We start from the raw sequence: 18,955 nt of genomic DNA on the forward strand, positions 1-18,955 counted from the left end.
CTTAGGATAAGATCCATTTCCCAGCCTTCTCAAAGCACCCTGTTCTGTGCCGCCGGAGGTTGAACTTGTATGGACTACATCAGTGGACTTCCTGCCCTCTGGTTTTCTATTAGGTTCAACCAATGGGAAGCACCTGTAGGGTGTTTGAAAGCAAGAGGACAGTGAGGTTGGGGTTCATTATCAACTCCCCTGGCTCTCTCCCTGTCAGGTCAGTGCACTTTGGTTGCACTGCTCTACCAAAGGCTACAGCTCTCGTTGTTTTTCTTTCTGCAGCTACACTCTTCAGGTTCTGGTGATCATTCTTTCCCCTCCCCAGTTAAAGCCTGCTGGCTGTTACTAGCTCTGGGGCATCATACCATCCCTGTTGCTCTTCCTGCTCCTGCCTTTTGTAATCAGTCTCATTGAACTCTCCTCATTTGCCCCCTTTGCCAGGACCTAGGCTAATACAGGGTCCTCCTTCAGTGATAGTGCCTGCTTCCACTGCTTGCTCATCATACAAGCGGTATCCACACAGACTTCAGAAAATCTTAATTCAGAAAAATGATTATGTGCAGCATAAAAAGTTTCCTTCAGTTTAATCCCTAGTACATTTGGAATATGAATTAATCTCTAATTAGATTCTGCTTATTTTGTTGAAAATATATCTATTGTAAGGGCACCTGGGTGGCTTAGTCGGTTAAACGTCCAACTCTTGGTTTTGGCTCAGGTCATGATCTCATGGGTCATGGGATCGAGCCCCACATCGGGCTCTGTGCTCAGCGGGGAGTCTGCTTCAAGATTCTCTCCCTCTGCCCCTCCCCCCACTCTCGTGCATGTGCACTCTCTCTCTCTCTCTAATAATAATAATAATCTCAAAAAAGAAAAACATACAGTCTACAAAGGAAGATACAGGTGACATAGTAAACAAATGTCGTTACTGTATATGTTAGATCGTGCTACTTATAAGAAGTGATTATTAATTATGTGTTTATTGTCAACATCAGACTAACTTGTGGTACTCATGCTATCTCCTAGTTAGGGGATTATTGTAATTCTTCAAATTAGATCCAATTTTTTTTGCAGACTAGACTAGGAATCGAGACACAAGAATGGTCAGAGGGGATTCAGGGCCTGGGGCCAATGACTAGTGATGTCAAATCCTGCAGGACAGGCTGTTGCTTATTTCTTGGCTAAGCTGCTCTACTTAACCCCTTGGAAATAAAAGTCTTTTCACTATAAAATGGAAATAGCCATCCTTTGGGACAACTGTAAGGTTTCGTTTTTCCATGGTTATAGACCTGAAATAACCAAAGACAAATCTGTTTTAATATTCTCTGTACAGCCAAGGAAACCATCAACAAAATGAAAAGGCAAACTGCTGAATGGGAAAAGATGTTTGCGAATGATATATCTGATAACAGGTTAATATCCAAAATATGTAAAGAATTTCTATAACTTACACCAAAAAAAAAAAAAGCCAAACAATCTGATTTTAAGAAGGGCAGAAGACCTAAAGAGATGTTTTTCCAAAGAGGACATACAGATGGCCAATAGACACATGAAAATATGCTCAACATCACTGGTCATCAGGGAAATGCAAATCAAGACCACAATGAGATATCACCTCACACCTGTCAGAATGGCTAGAATCAAAAAGACAAGAAATAGCAGGTGTTGGCAAGGATGTGGAGAAAAAGGAACTCTCATGCATTATTGGTGGGAATGTAAATTGGTGTATCTACTGTGGAAAACAGTATGGAGGTTCCTCAAAAAATTAAAAACAGAAATACCATACAATTCAGTAATTCCACTACTGGGTATTTACCCAAAGAAAATGAAAACACTATTTCAAAAAGATATATGCACCCCTATGTTTATTGCATAATTATTTACAATAGTCAAGATATGGAAGCAACCTGAGTGCCCATCAATTAGATTAATGGACAAAGAAGATGTGGTATGTATGTGTATGTGTTTATATGTATGTATATATATGTATGTGTGTACACACACCCCCCCCACACACACATATCACACATACTGGAATATTGCTCAGCCATAAAAAAGGATGAGATCTTACCATTTGCAGCAACGTGGATGGACCTAGAGTGTATTATGCTAAGTGAAATAAGTCAGACAGAGAAAGACAAATACCATATGATATCACTTACATATGAATCTAAAAAACAAAACAAATGAACAAAGCAGAAACAGACACATAAATACAGAGAACAAACTGATGGTTACCAGAAATAGGGCAGGAGGGATGGACAAAATGCCTTTAGTCCAGTCAGCTGCAGTGGCTCCTTTGCTCTCTTGCAGGCCAGGTTTGGTCCCTGTGCTGTTAAGGGCCAGTCTGGGGCTGTTGTGAGCTTGTAGTTGGACAGTGTCAGCAGTCAGACCAGGTACCTGCCCTCTCCACCCATTTCCCCAGGTCACGCTGGACTGCAGGACACTCTCCCTGTACTGTCCCTTGAGAAGCTTTCATTGGTGGGCGGGCCCTGCAGACAAACCAGCTACCTGCCTCCGATCCTTCTGCCCCAGGGCGGCTGTGACCCTGAATGCAGGGCTCTCTCCATATTCTGCCTTTGAGAGGTTTTTGTCGGGGGGCAAGGCTGGGAGTCCCATCAGATGCCTGATCCCCCAGACCGGCTGCCGGGACTGCAGACACACTGATCAGCAGGGCACTGTCTCTGCTCTGCCAGTTACGAGGTTTGCCTGCCCTGGCTGCTGTGGACCTGGTGTGTGTGGTTCTTTCCCCTCTCCCCAGACAGGGGTCACTTTGGAGTGGTGCTGGTTCCTGCTGGGCCTGCTTGATGCATGAGATGCGGCTGGAGCCGCTTCGGAGGGATGTTTAGGCCACTCTTTTTATCTGACTTTAAATCATGTCCTTAGGATTTTTTTAATTCCATTAGAAAAAGGTATCTAATTTTTTTAAAGTTCAAATCAAGACAGACCTCTCAGGGACAGACCTCTTTCTTGGGAAGATCAATATATGTTATTACTAGGAACAAGTAGCTTCATCTCAGTTTTAAAATGGGCTGATGCCCTAATAGCACAAATCTCTCTTATGCTCTAGATACTGTTAAATGAATTTTAGAGATGGCAGAGTTGTGTTCATTGTAAGGCAGGAAAATGCCAAGTAAAGAGAAGACAGCTCGGGAAGAGCTTAGCACCGCTCAAATCTCAGCAATAATTATTAATTTATAATTTTATTCAATTTTAGCCATACTGAAAACTTTATGGGGCAAAATTTTCCAAAATCTTTAATTTACACATAGTTATGATATAAAACTCGAAATCGGATCTGTTATAAAATTACCCTTTATTAGCAACTTGGGAAAATTTGTATTAGAGTAAAAGCACAAGAATTTAAGGGCTACTTGGCCACATCGCCTTTTCCATCCCTTTTTCTCTGTGCGGGATCCATTTTGGCCCAAAGCCAAGGTAATTTCCAGAAATTGGCAGTGCCCTGGCAAATGCACAGCTGCCGCCGTCTCCAACCCTTGCTTACTAATTTTGCATAAACCACTTCCTCCTCTTGAGACTGAGAAACTCAAAGGACAAGGGAAGTGTGCCTGGAGGGCAGATACGGAAGCACTACCTTGCTCCTGGTGGCATCAGGAGCCCCTCAGGGTACCAGCAGCATCCGTCCCCTGCAGCCCTGCCCAGAGAGTGTCCTCCTGATAAAGATGACATTCCGACCTCGCCCTTTTACCCTCCTGCTCTTCCTTAGCATTTTCTATTTGACTCTCGTTGTTTAAAAAATTTGCCTCATTTTTTTTTCAGTTCCCTTCTAGTAAATACTAGTTTTGACTTCTCATGAATCAAAAGATCCAAACAGTCGGTTGCCGTGAGGGTACCGGAGCCAAATGTGGACAGGGGAAGAAGAACGGAGAGGGCAAAAGACAGAGCAGAGATGGTGGGGCTGCCTGTGTTCCTTGTTTCCACTTACCAGCTCCTTCACTGTGCACTGGCAGTGTGTGGGTGGACACATACACACAGGTAAAATTTAGATATTTTTATCCTCCTACACTCTTCTTAAACGTAGTCAGCTCTGATCATATTTTAAGAGAGTCGTGGTGATGATTTTTTCCCTTTGTTCTCGTGCCTCTCCATCTCTCCGCCTTTGTTGGTGGAGATTGGACCTGATATTCTTGGTGAGCAGAGGGAAGCCTCTTGGACTACACACATCTTTATACATGCTTTGAGGCGCCTCTTGCCTCTGCCCCCTCCCAGAGCACTGCCGAGCCGCCAGTAGCTGGATGGCCTTTCCCTGCTCTGTTGACGGGTACAGTCACCCCTCTAGGTGGGCGCCTGGGTTCCTTGGGAGTAGCTCTAGTGCGTCTAGAAGAACACTGCGAGTTACGGTTGTTTTTTCATCCATGGTCATGATATCATAGCTGTTTCTTTCTCTCTGTCTGAATAAACAAACAGCCAGACCAGGGAAAGGGTGTAGGATGAGGAAGGAGGACTCATCCCAGCTCTGCCGCTGATTAGCTGTTGTATCAAGCGAGTCAGCAATATCCTATGAATTCTCAGACGTGAAGCAAGTGGTTTGGACTATATTCCTTGATAGATATTCCTTGATAAATATCAAACCGAGTGTGATGAGTGTGCTGAAATCCTCTTCCTTAAACTCATTCCCAGTGCCAGTGGGCACAACCCTCTACTTCACGTGCACCCTTAACCTCTGAGAAGGGGGTAGAGATTACAAAACAAGCTCATGTTTTTCTAACTTTTTGGTATGAACCCATTCCAATATGGTGTCATTAGTGAGAAACTCAGGATAAAAATGGACAAAATGGAAATTTACCAGGAATTAACATAAAGTCCTGTAGTTTGATTCAAAGAACAAATTGCACAAATAGGTATTTGGCTGAAAATCACATGCACATTTGGGTATTTGCTTTATCCTCAAGTTTGATGTGAGCCAAAAGCATAATGTACACCCTGTGCTGTACAGGGTAACCACAAGTCCCAACAGCAAAGGGAGACTGGAAGTAACTGCGGAGGCAGTGGCCAGGTCAGATAGTATCAAGTCAGCAGTCTTAAAAGACCTCAGGCAGAGCAACCTAAGAGAGGCCAAAGGCAAGAGAGCTCAAGGTTGTGGCAGATGAGCGAGAAAGCGAATGGAGAGATCAGTAATGTCAACCCTGAGAGATCAGCACAAAAGGGACGGGGTGGGGAGGATGGGGTGAGGGAAATGGGGGTCAGTTCAGCACATAGCTGTTGCTGTAACAGAGGGCTCCAGCTATTATCGTTGTGAGTATTACTATTATTGTTATTACTGTTTCTTCCCCCTCCCTCCAGCCTTATGTTCCCAGGCAGCTTCCTAGCCCCTAAATTTCTGTGTGCCCTAGAATTTAAGTCCCTCCCTAACCTAACCTCACCTCATCCAACCCAACCTAATCTCTCTGACTTGTTTAAAGGAAAAAAATCATCTGCATTATTTCATAAGGCTTCCGAGCCCTTATATGTAGGTAAGGCATTCCTGCTCCTAACATTAGCTGGTTATTTCGTGATTTCTGAGTTACCAGCCTTCTCACACATGCCCTGGTGGTTGCTGCTTGCTTCTGCTAATGCTCTTAGCCTCCCTGACTTCCTTTCTTCTGTAAGTCTCAAATCATCTTCCTTTCAAAGGTTCATCTCCAGTCCTACCTCTTTTATTCAGCCTGAGTGAACTACTCTAGTCCCCATTACTATTTGCTTTCTGTACTGCTATGCGTAACAGAGCACGGCACATTTGTCATGGGGGGGGGGGAGGAGGTAATTCTCTCCATGTAATTATTAACTCCTTAAGTAGTTTATAAGCTTTGACAGGAAGGAACTGTGTCTTACAGAGACTACAGGTGTCCGTAAGAGAGAGTTTTGGAATTAGAAAAAATAATCTGGTATTCAATCTTGGCTCTGTGACCTTTAGCAAATTCCCCTCTGTAGGCCTTAGTTTCTGTGAAGACGAGGCATAATGATTCCGCGCCCTGACTTCCTTACATAGGGATCAAATGTTTAGATCAAGATCAAATCCCCAGAACTTTTTTAACCTGTGAAGCACTCTAAGGAAGCAAGGGGTTATTATAAGTGGTGCTATGGTGATATAAAAAAGGCAAGGGAATTTGGGGATCTGAATTTTGAGTTACATTTTTATTTCTGCTCTACCACTTACCCAATTTATGACCTTAAGTTTTTTATTTCTTTGTAAAATGAGAATGACACTATTACAAGGATTATAGTCCTGGTGCTGACTTACACACCAATTTCTAAGAGCCAATTGTAACTTTACAAGTAGGTTACTAAACTATTATTAGCTTGAAATCTGCCATGGTGGGAGTATTTATGCCAGAGAAATCAGTAAACACTACAAATCAGAGTGTCCCGGTGGTTTTTTTTCCTTTTTTTTTTTTGTTTTTTTTTTTTGTTTTTTGTGGTTTTTTTTGTTTTGTTTTCTGCAGAGCTGTTTTACCAGTATATTGCTGATTATGCATACTGGGCTGTGTAAATTGTAAGACACTTTGTCTCATTTATCATTAGAAGTAGTAATGGTAACAATAATGCTTTGTATTCACAGAACTTAGCTTAGTGCAGACCACAGCTCCTAGCATACATTTAATAAGCATATTTTTTATTTAACTTGGGTTCACTCTTGTATTATTTTGATACTTCTGCCCCGAGCTAAAGGAGCACCCCCATCTTTAGCTCTTCAAATCCCTCTCTACAAAGTGTCTTTTTAAAATCAGATAACATAAATAAAAGTCTGGTACATTGCGTAACACACACAATAGGACTTAAACCCTCCATGTCTACAACTGAGCTAATTACCTTCTTTCTAAACCTTTCTGCTATTTCATATCTCAGCTAATGATATTGCCCATCTGTCCATTATCCCAAGTTATCTGAAAGTCTTCTTCTCTTTTCCCTTTTCCTTACCCACACCCACCGAGTCTTGCTATTCTCCTCCTCATTACCACTGCTCCTGCCCTGTCAGGCCCGCATCATTCCCACTTGAACTCTTCCTCATAAGCGACATCTTGATTTTTGGTGTTTCCCCTTCAATCCAACCTCTACTATAGATGACATTTTAAATTACAAAATTGAGGGGTGCCTGAGTGGCTCAGTTGTTCAGTGTCTGCCTTCCGCTCAGGTCATGATCCCAGGGTCCTGGGATCAGCCCTGCATCCCATCAGCGGGGAGTCTCCTCCCTCTGCCCCTCCCCCTGCACACGCTCCTGTGCGCGTGCTCACTCTCTCATGCATGCTCTCTCTCTCTCAAATAAATACATATTTTAAAAATAAATAAATTTACGAATTTGACCAAGTCACTCCCTCGATTAAAATTTCTTAATGGCAGGTTGACTGGGTGGCTCAGTTGGTTAAGCGTCTGCCTTCGGCTCAGGTCATGATTCCAGGCTCCTTGGATCGAGTCCCGCGTCGGGCTCCTTGCTCATCGAGGAGCCTGCTTCTCCCTTTGCCTGTTGCTCCCCCTGCTTGTGCTCTCTCTCTCTCTGACAAATAAATAAAATCATTAAAATAAAATAAAATACAATAAAATAAAATAAAATAAAATTTCTTGATGGCTGTCTGTTGTCTTGAGGATAAAATCCCAATGCTTTAGTTTGTCATCCAGGTCGCCACATTCTGACCTTTGGCTACCTTTTATAAGAGTTATCTCCTGCTGCTCCCCAATACTTTCTGCAATGTCTAGTCTCACTTTTACCTGGTTTACCCTCCAACCCAAACAACATTTCCTCTATGACTTCTCTGGACCTATTTGATGTTTATTTTTCTGAGCTCCTGTAGCACCTTGTTCGTGTCTGAGTACCATATATGTAACCATATGGCTCTTATTATCAATCGGTCTTTCCCTCTAGAATGTATGTTCCTGTAGAGTAGAAGCCTATGTACCATTCATTAATTCCTAACACATGTGTAGCATATAATAGGAGCTCAATACATGTTTACATGAATGAATGAGACTTCAAAGGATAGGGTATTTTCATTGGTTCTTTCATGCAAGCTACTCACAGGGTATGGCAATGGAAAAAAAAAACGCTTAAAATTTGGATCTCAGTAATGCAGATGAGAAATTAATAAAATAGGGGTAATTTCTTTTTATCCATAACCCCAAGTATGGAATGCTATGACCCCCATCACCTTCAGGATAAAATTCAAGCCTCTTAGCCTGGCATACAAAGCTCCTTACAAAATAGTCCCTGACTGTCTTTTTTTTTTTAGAAATTTTTTAAAAGATTTTGTTTATTCATCTGAGAGAGAGAACACAAGCATGGGGAATGGCAGAGGGAGGGAGAGAAGCAGACTTCCTGCTGAGCCTGACATGGGGCTCAATCCCAGGACATGAAGGTCATGACTTGAGCCGAAGGCAGGGGTTTAACCATCTGAGCCACCCAGGCACCCCTGGTCCCTGACTTTCTCTCCATTCTTATCTTTCTCTCCATATACACATATAACCTACATTCCAGCCACTTCAATTTGTCATATATTCCATAGTCTTTCATGCATCCTTGCCCTTGTTCATACTTTCTCCACACCTGTGGTATCCTCTCCCTCTTCTCTCTCTCACCCCTTTCCTGCCAGCCACAGTGGTCGATAGTTAGACCACCTTTGGACAGCTAGCCCTGAAAGTATCCCTCCCTCTTTCGTGCTCCCAGAGCACTTGCTTGATTCATAAGCACTGTACTGTCAACCATTGTTGGTCTGTTTCTTGCCCCTTCTGTAAAGTGAGATTATCTTTATACCCTTGTTCCTATTAAACATATTCTAGATGTTTAATACAGAGTGAAGGAAGGAATAACTATTATATAGGGATTTGTAAAGAAAGTAAATTTCTGACAAGAGGCATACAATGAATAAATTTAAGATTGAATTTGCATGAACCGGCCAATCTAGACAATTCCATGTCTGTATTTTCAGAGGTTGGGTGGCCCTGAGAAATTGGTGCAAATGGACAGATCAGAAACAAAGAATAAGTTTAAAGCACTGGGGTGTAGTTTGCTGCCCCAGATTTGGTGCATTACAGTAAAAACAGATTTTATATCTTAGGAATTTGTGTTGTTACATACATAAGACATTTACCTACATAATGAATACCTTAGAAAGTAAAACCAGTAGAAAAAAATACTAAAGAAAATAGAAAAAATATGAGCAGAATGTTGTTCTAATAAAACAGTGTTTATGAAGACATTTAATTTCTCTTTAGCAAGGGAAACAATTTTTTTTTTTCTGATTAGGAACCTAATATATAATATTTGTCAGTCTGTTTAGGCAGCTATAACAAAAATACCATAGACTAGATGGCTCAAACAACAAATATGTATTTCTCACAGTTCTGGAGGCTGCGAAGTCCCAGGTCAAGGCACTGGCATATTTGATATGTCTGGTAAGGGCCTGCTTCCTGGTTCAGAGACAGCCATCTTCTCACTGTGCCCTCACACGACAGAAGAGGCAAGGGAGCTCTCTGGAATCTCTTTGATAAGGGGCACTAATCCCGTGAGGGCTCCACCCTTACGACCTAATCACTTCCCAAAGGCCCCACTTCAAAATACTCTCACATTGGGGATTGGGTTTCAGCATATGAATTTTGGAGCAAGGGGACAAAAACATTCACTCTATTACAATATATTAAAGCAGAATCCTTGGAATATCTTGAAAAACATGACATAAACCCTTCCCAAATCTAACCACCTAGAATTAACAATAGTTAATAGTTAACAATAGTTAATTCTGGGAATATATTCTTCCAGTCTTTTTTCTTATATGTGTGTTTGTGTGTCCTTTCCAGTTAAAGCTGGGGGGGTGGGTGAAACAGGCTCTGGGGATTAAGGAGTACACATGTGGTCATGAGCACCAGTGATGTATGGAAGTGTTGAATCACTCTACTGTACACCTGAAACTAATATTACACTGTATGTACACTGGAACTTAAATAAAAACTAAAAAATCATAAGGGTTTATGTTGTATATATTGTTCCAACCTGTTTTTCATAGTAACACGTCATGAACGTTTTCTCGGGCTCGTAAGTACTCTTCTACAGCCTGATTTGCAATTGCTGCAGTGTCATGCCATTCGGATGTACACCGGTGTTTAACCAATCCCCCTTGTCTCAGGGTTTTTGTTATTATAAACAGAAGTGTGGTAGTGTGGGTGACTAAAGGAAGGGTGATCTCATGTCCTCCTCCTATTTTCCCCAGGTTTTGGAGCCCTCTCCTGCATCAGAATTCTGTCCCAGTAATCCTCTGAGTGTCATCTCAGGACCCTGGGCACACTCATGGCACCATGGCCAACCCTCAGGAGCACCTGAGCTGCTCCTCTCCCCCACACTTACCCTTGAGTGAGAGCAGAACCTTCAATGGACTACAAGATGAACTCACGTCTGGGGGGGGCCACCCTTCACCCAAGCTCTTTAAGGACCAGCAGGAAAAGGGGGTGGTACAAACAGAGCTCACTGAGAGCATGAACAGCCCCATCACCACAACAGTGTTGACAAGCGTGAGTGAAGATTCCAGGGACCAATTTGAGAACAGCGTTCTTCAGCTAAGGGAACAAGATGAATCAGAGATGGCCGTGTCTCAGGGGAACAGCAACACCGTGGATGGAGAGAGCACAAGTGGAACTGAAGACATCAAGATTCAGTTCAGCAGGTCGGGCAGCGGCAGTGGTGGGTTTCTGGAAGGACTCTTTGGATGCTTAAGGCCTGTATGGAATATCATTGGGAAGGCATATTCCACTGATTACAAATTGCAGCAGCAAGGTAAGCTAGAGTGTGGACGTGGGAAATAGTTTCTGTGTAAACACACCACCACCATTCACTGGATAACCTTCGATTAAAACCCCAGTGCCAGATGAATACCCTATGCCAATCTCCTTCTGACTGGAACAGATTCACATTCGGTTGGTCTTTTCTGGCGAAAGCCCATCTTTCGTAGTTGCCCAGTCTAGGGGTGTCGAGTAGAGCACATAGAAGACAGTCCACAGTGTTATAAGGAAGACAATGCTAGAGTTCCTTTTCCTTCTGTCAGCATCCGAAATTTCTATTTTCATGCATGTTTTCATATATATTTGGTATTTTAATAAAGTTGTGCAGATACATAACTTATATATAAATCACATACTGCATGTTTAAAAAAATTTTTTTTAATGAAAGTTCATGCAGTCAAAAAGTCTGATGGCCACTAGATTAATTCAAAACCAGACAGACGCCATGTGGTTCTGTGCCTGAAGATTGTGCGCTGGCTTAGGTTGTAGTAAAAAAGAATCATTTTCTTACAGCCAAGGCACAGAAAGCTCACATTGTGAGGAAAGAACAAATATACAACCAATCTTGAGAAGCATTATTATGTCTAGATCCCACAGCTTTTTAAAAAGTAAATTAACTCCCATCATGGTGTAACATGCATATTCATATATTCCAATTCAAGCATTATGCTTCCAAAGGAAAGAGAGCACATGGCCCTAGTGTTCTTTATAACTTCATTTATATTCTTTAAAAGAATTTTTTCTTCCTGATAGCAAAAGTAATATATGTGGAAACATTCGAATATACTGGTAAGTTTCCCCCCAAAAGTAAAAATATGTATTTATGATCCTCAGTCTCCATTATTAATGTTTTTGGTATATATTATGTTAGTCTTATTATGTGTGCTTCTGTGTGCTTTAAAAAAAAAAAACAGTCAAACTACGTCGTTATGCTTTTTCACTTCACATTTTGAACATTTCCCGTATCATGAAATACACTTCTTCAGCATTTTTAATGCCTACATAGTATTAAATTGTGTGAATGTGCCAAGATTTCTTTAAGCAATCCTCTATTGCTTGGCAATTTGTTTGCTATTTTTAGTGATCATAAGCTATACTACAATGAACATCTGCTAATTTTCACACATATCTTTAATTGTGTCTGTGATCATTTTTATTATATCTTTGATTTCCTTAAGATAAGTTTTTAGGGGGCGCCTGGGTGGCTCAGTCGTTAAGCGTCTGTCTTCGGCTCAGGGCGTGATCCTGGCGTTTTGGGATCGAGCCCCACATCAGGCTCCTCCGCTGGGAGCCTGCTTCTCCCTCTCCCACTCCCCCTGCTTGTGTTCCCTCTCTCACTGGCTGTCTCTCTCTCTCTCTCTCTCTGTCAAATAAATAAATAAATAAAATCTTAGAAAAAAAAAGATAAGTTTTTAGAAGAGGAATGGTTGGGTTAAAAGGGTTCAGGGCTTTTTAAGACTTTGATACATATATTTGTAGCCTTATGTAAACGATTGGAATGTAAACGATTCCATTGTTAACAGTTCTCTCATCAAGAAATTTTGGAAAGAACCAGAAATGCAGACCAGAAATGAGATTCTGTCTTATTTATTTTATAACTGAATGTTGGACTCCGTGACCCTCTCTTAAAAATATATTCATGTCAGGGTGCCTGGGTGGCTCAGTCAGTTGAGGGGCTGACTTCGGCTCAGGTCATTATCTGGGGGTCCTGGGATCAAGCCCCACGTCAGGGAGGCTGCTTCTCCCTCTCCCTGTGCCCCTCTCCCCACTTGTATTCTCTCTCTCTCAAATAAATAAATAAAAATCTTCAAATTAAATATATATAGTCATATCTTTCAATTGAGACTGTTGACAGCTTTTCCACAACAGCCAGTCGACCTCAGTCACCATTGACCACTTTTCTCGTGCATTCTATTATTCCTATTTCTGAAATCGTTTGTCTTAAACCAATACCAGCCCCTCCCTCTATACCCTTTCCCCATGAGTATATTGGGATTTGCTGATAAATCAGTTGATCCCAGCTGTACTTTCCAGGATTTGTCAATCACAGCATCCATTCCTGCTCCATGCAGAAATTCTTTGTCAGTCCCTGGGGCTGGTCTGTCTGTCTGTCTCTCCGTCTCACTGTCTTTCATACATCCTCCCATCCCATCCACACTGCACATTCCGCCCTTCTTTCCCCCTCTCTGGTCTTAAGGTTTCAAGAAATTAAAAAGTTGTTCCTTGTCACACAAAGGTTGGGGGTTTCAATGTTAAACAGTGTTATTATTTTAAAAATTGGGAATAAAGATAAGCACAAAGAGGAAAATAAAAAAATCACTTGTTATCCTACAACCCAGAGATAACCACCCTTAATTTATTATTGTTTAAAAAGCTCCCTCTTCTCTGCTTAGACACAAAACCTGCTAATATCTGTTTACATGATAAAATTGCATTTGGCTTTTAGGGTCTTAACTTGTCCAGTCTAATAATTATTTTGGTGGTAATTTGGAGATCTCGGGATCGAAATGCAGCATTGAGGTTCAGGCTCATAAAAAGGGACAACAGACACATCCTATGTGTCTGTCAAAAGGAGCTTTAGAATTTGGGGGGAGTGCCTGGGTGGCTCAGTCTGTTATGTGTCTGATTCTCCATCTCAGCTCAGGTCTTGGTCTCAGGGTCATGAGTTCAAGCCCCATAATGGGCATGGAGTCTACTTAAAACAATTTTTTTTTTTTTAAAAAGTGTCCTGTAAACTTGTATTTAATTGTCTTCTGATTGATTACTGTCAGAAAGGCTTACTTCAAGAGTAAATAAGAAACAGGCCTGGTCAGCTTAAGCTTACAAGACAGCTTATGGCTGCCTAACTCTTCAACAGATGACAGGCTACCCTACTATGGGCTGGTGTTGCCAGGGCCGTGAAAGAGATTCACTATCCAGAAACTAAGATAGTTTTTTCCTTGTCAGCTCTGGGATCAGGGAGCTAATCTTTAATCCTGGATTACAGTCAACCGAAGGATAGCACACAGAACAGATGTGTCTCTGCATTTGGTACTTATGAGGAAACTTCACTTGATTTTTCAAAAATTTTAATGACATCTTCATCTCCCATTTCGTATGTTGGTAGTGAAGTCCAAGTAAGGTAGTATGTGTCATTGAACTCTTCTACTGCCAAATAGTTCCCAGTCCTAAAGCAAGTATTATCATAGCCATGTCTGAATACAAAGGAGAATTTATGCTTTAAAAGTGGGTGGGCATGGGGCTTTTTCTCAGTCTTAGAGATCACAGTAGATACTGGAATTAAGATAATAGTCATAGTGATGAATCAGAAGATAGAAGCTGGGGAAGAGTACCAATGGGCAGATATAAAAGCAGAAGGTCTGGGACTAACCCTGGAGTGAACACAGCCAGGTTCTGTTGTTATGTCAGTATCTTGCTGTCAGTTATCAGGGCCCCCAGTTTTGCACATCTCGTTGCTAACATTCTTTTTTCTGTCATTTTCCTATTCCTTGGCTCCCAGCTAGATATTGACAGGGACATTGGGATGGGGAAAAAAGGACTAAATCACATCAGTCAGTTTTACTTCTGATAATTAGTTCCAGTAAAAAGATTTATGGAAAAGTGGTTGAAGTATTACTTTACCCTCTGTTCCTGAATTACCAGTGTGGTTCCCTCTATTTTTCTGTGGATAATTAAGACTTGGCTAAACATAGCTGAATAACACAGGCATGAGCTACTGTTGGCAGAGGAAATTTTTATTCTCTAGTATAATATCATCAACCTTTGGTGTTTCCCATTTTATAAAAATGCTACATAATAGACACTATTTACTTAAAAAAGATAATAAATTATAGGGGCACCTGGCTGGCTTGGTAGAGCACTGGACTCTCGATTTGGGGATTGTGAGTTCGAACCCCATGTTGGGTGTAGAGTTTACTTTAAAAAAAATATATATATATATAGAGAGAGAGAGAGAGAGAGAGATAGGTATATATTAAAAGTATAACAAATTGTAATACAAACATTGTAAAATGATATGAAAAGAAAAAATTATATAACAAATTGGATTGGAATCGTTCAATAACAACATGAAAAAAATTAATGTGCCTCAGTCCTCACACCATACACCAAAAAAAACCCTCCAGATGAATGTATAGGTTAAACTTTAAAAAAAAAATCAGCTCTAGATCACTCTCAGAAGATTGATGAGGCAGTAGAAGAAATTACAAAGTACATGACAGGCATCTATGAAAATATTTTGTTCAAAAAATAATAAAATACGAAGTCTTTTTAAAAAACATTCTCTTCGTATGTGTCAAAGAAATAGAAAACTCCTTCAAATTTATGAGGACTATGAGACCCCCGACAGATAAATGCACAAAGCATAAATGTGACGATTCATGCAGAGCAGAAGTGAGCATTAAACAAATGTGGAGAAAATATTCTACATTGCTGGCAATTAAAGTCGTGCAAACTCGGGGCGCCTGGTTGGTGCAGTCGGTTGAGCATCTGACTCTTGGTTTCAACTCAGGTCATGATCTGTGTTGTGAGATTGAGCCCCGCATTGGGCTCCCTGCTCGGTGGGGAGGATGCTTGGGACTCTCCCCCTCTGCCTCTGCCCCCGCCCCCGTGGGCTCTGTCTCTCTCAGATAAATATATCTTTTAAATAAAAAAACAAAGCAGTGCAAACTTATAAAACACTACTTTACACCTAAATAACTTAGAACCCAAAAGACTATCGACAATATTCATTGCTGGCAAAGTTACAGTAAAAGGGACACACTCGTGCTTTACTGCCGCCAGCAAAGGCTAGCGAAGCCCTTTTGGATGGCAAGTTAGAGTGGGTGGCAAAAGCCAGGAAACTGCACTCTTTAACCTAAGACCTGGGTCTCAGGAAATAATATAAGGAAGAAAGTATCCAGTTTAAACCAGCAAACAAAAAGACAGAGACACTTAAGTATAGAAAAGGTAAAAGGGGACAGTAAGCAACTATTAAAGCTTATAATGAAAACTGTATGTACACAGGGAATACAGAATACATGATAAACGTAGAAAAGATTATGTGTCACCTACAACTTCTACATAGCTGCATACATATGAGCAAAGACCAGAAGAGAAGATGAAAACTGAATATGGAATGGGATTACAGATAAAATACTTTTATTTTTGTTTTCCTGATATTTGCTGGTGTTTCTAGCATTTAACAGTATATGAAGATTGAGTAAAAGGGAAAAAACACCCAAAGAGGTCTAATTTTAGTCGTTATTATATGAAATATTAGGATAACTTGGGCTTTTATATAGTTTTTCAGAAAAATGTTGCCCAGGATGTTCTTGCCCCAGAATCCAGTAATAGTACTTGCATTTGGCCCCAGCATGGCCAGCGTGACACTGTGTCTAGGTCTTCACCGGACCCCTCACAAGTGAAACCCTCTGACAGTATGCCATTGATATCTGGGTCCTGTGTGTGCCCCACAGATAAGCCCGTAGGGATGAAAGTCGGACTGCGTGGGACACTTTAGCCTTGTCAGTCATTCGAAGCCAGAAAGATCCTCAAAGCAGTCAAGCCCGTAACTCTTTCCTCCTGCATCTCACTTGGTATCCTTTGTTTATTTGGTGATTTCGTATTTGTGACTATTTGTATTTTAGAGAAATTTGTTTTTATGTAGCATCTGATCTCAATAGAGCAGATACCTTTAATCTGCTCAGAGCTGAAGAATGGGTTAAATACCTATGCTGTCAAACACGCTCACTATAAGTTGTTCTGCCCCAAGTCATCCTCTCCGGAAGGTCATGTTTCAATGAGAAGCCACATTTTATTAAGAATCTGCAGGATTTCTTTTCTCTCAAGTTTGAGAAAATGAGAGAAGAGGGAAATGTAGTTCCCTTCTAGGTACCGATGACCTCTTTCTGCTGCTTCATCACCATAGTAGATGAGAGTTGATTTGCTTTCAAGACCAGAATATCTTCAAAGCTGACTCAACACTACCCTGTTCAGTATTCTGCAGACAGTGACCTTTTAGTGATTGGTGATCTAATGAAAAATCCCCCGTAACCTTTCACATTGTCATTATCCTCTCCTCACTCCATGGGACTCCTCGTTCTTTGATGCGTATTTCTTACTAGTGTAGTGACAATGCACAGATAAAAAGGGGGACAAGGAGAAGGATCAATGGATTATATTCTGCTTTTTAAGTTCCATGAGATTAAAGCATGTATCGATTGAATTTTTGAAGCGCTTTATTTAAAATAGCATCTTATTCATTATGAAAGTAGTACAGGCTCATGGTAAAAAAAAAAAAAAACCCACAGGAAAGGATAAAGAATATAATATGAATCATCAGTAATATCACCACTTAGAAGTGACTCCTTTCTTTTTATCATGTTCAGTTAGCCACTGTATAGTACGTCATTAGTTTTTGATGTAGTGTTCAGTGATTCATTAGTTGTATGTAACACCCAGCGCTCATCACAACACGTGCCCTCCTTAATACCCATCACCCGGCTACCCCCTCCCCCCACCCCCTTTCCTCTGAAGCCCTCAGTTTGTTTCCCCGGAGTCCATAGTCTCCCTCTCTGATTTCTCCCCCTTTGGATTTCCCTCCCTTCCCCTGTGGTCCTCCGTGCTATTGCTTATGTTCCACTAGAAGTGACTCCTGTTACTTTTTTGGCACAAAGAAAATCCAATTCTGAGAAAGAGAGAAACTGGAGAATCCTGCATCTATAGGAATAAACCTATCACGGCTAATGACCCTCTCAGTTACTTCACAAGAGGCAGTGTGGTATAGTGGAGAAAGCCCTGTCCCTGCAATTAGCCAGTTCTTGAGTTCTGGGCCCAGTTCTGCCACTTACCAGCGAGATGACCTTGGGTTGGTTACTTAATCTTCCTGTCTTAGTTTTCTCATCTATAAATAACCACAATAAGGCCAGACTTCCAAGGTTGTTGCAAGGATCAACACATGAGATATATAAAGCTTTATGCTAGTGTCTGGCACATAGTAAGTACTCAAGAAAAGGTAAATATTAATATAAATTTTGTGTATAATTAGATCCTTGGGAGAATCTCATTGAAAATTCATTCGGGAAGGATTAATTGAGCATCTGCACTAGAAATTCAAAGAGGAATAAAACAACACTGACTTACAATGGGTGACGGGGTAGGGATAGCGGTATAGAGACGGATAAGTGGATTGAACAGCAAGCTTGAAGTGAGGAGGTGGGGCCATGGGAATGTCAAGATATGTTTTGTTTGGAGGAGAGTATATGGGAGATTTCTGTTCTGCTTGATTTCATTGGTTAAAAATTGATACAAACTGGGGCACCTGGGTGCCTCAGTTGATGAAGCATCTGCCTTTGGCTCAGGTCATGATCCCAGAGTCCCAGGATTGAGCCCCACGTCCCGTGTCAGGCTCTCCGCTCAGCGGGGAGTCTGCTTCTTCCCTGACCCTTCCCCCCTTCTCGTGCTCTCTCTCTCTCTCAAATATATAAAATCTTTTTAAAAATGATGCAAATTAATACATGGAATATCTGATCTATTGTACCAAGACCCATAGGGAGGTTATATCTTTTGGTGAGTTGCAGGTGGGAGTCCAGGGGTAGAGATCATTTTGGGTGATGCTGAAGATGGTACCTTCAGAGTGGCCTTGTAGAACGGTCCCTGAGCAAATTCCGAGATCTCTCTAAGTTTGTTTCTCGCTTGTGTGCCTAGATACTTGGGAAGTACCATTTGAGGAGATCTCAGAGCTGCAGTGGCTGGGTAGTGGAGCCCAAGGAGCTGTCTTCTTGGGCAAGTTCCGAGCGGAGGAGGTGGCCATCAAGAAAGTGAGAGAACAGAATGAGACGGATATCAAGCATTTGAGGAAGTTGAAGCACCCTAACATCATCGCTTTCAAGTAGGTCAAGGCTTTTTTTTTTTTTTAAAGAAATAGATGTTCTTTCTCCCAATTTCTACATACGAGTTCCTGCTTTGAAAGACATACGGAGAATACTCTATAGACTTAGTACTGTGCTAGGTGTTTGGGGAGGGCACCAAAGAACGACTAAGTGAAGATCATGTCTTTAAGGATCTTATAATCTGGTAGTTCTTTCTGCCAGAGCTCTGCCTGTCTTGGAAAGGATGCACACGGGACAGAGAGGGAAGCGATGGATTCTTACCAAGCAGTCATATCTAATGAATCAACCTCATTTATCAATGGGATGACGGAGGTCACTCTGAGATAACCTGCCCA

General features: G+C 41.4%; 1 protein-coding gene across 7 annotated transcripts in view; it reads left to right on the forward strand.

The window, feature by feature from the left end:
* MAP3K13 (mitogen-activated protein kinase kinase kinase 13) overlaps positions 1-18,955 on the forward strand; it is a 162,064-nt gene that overhangs the window by 106,278 nt on the left and 36,831 nt on the right. For 6 of the 7 annotated variants that reach the window (XM_087861469.1, XM_087861470.1, XM_045776633.2 and 3 more), the window contains 2 exons: positions 10,185-10,744; positions 18,436-18,619. In XM_087861469.1, the coding sequence (XP_087717595.1) occupies positions 10,270-10,744; positions 18,436-18,619 (659 nt within the window). In that variant the 5' untranslated portion in view covers positions 10,185-10,269. Of the gene's footprint in view, positions 1-3,768; positions 3,985-10,184; positions 10,745-18,435; positions 18,620-18,955 lie in introns of all 7 variants that reach the window. The other variant, XM_045776635.2, reaches the window with a different exon arrangement.

The sequence above is a fragment of the Ursus americanus genome, chromosome 4, assembly GCF_024610735.1.
Source record: "Ursus americanus isolate L20-20 chromosome 4, mUrsAme1.1.p, whole genome shotgun sequence".
Classification (NCBI taxonomy): domain Eukaryota; kingdom Metazoa; phylum Chordata; class Mammalia; order Carnivora; family Ursidae; genus Ursus; species Ursus americanus.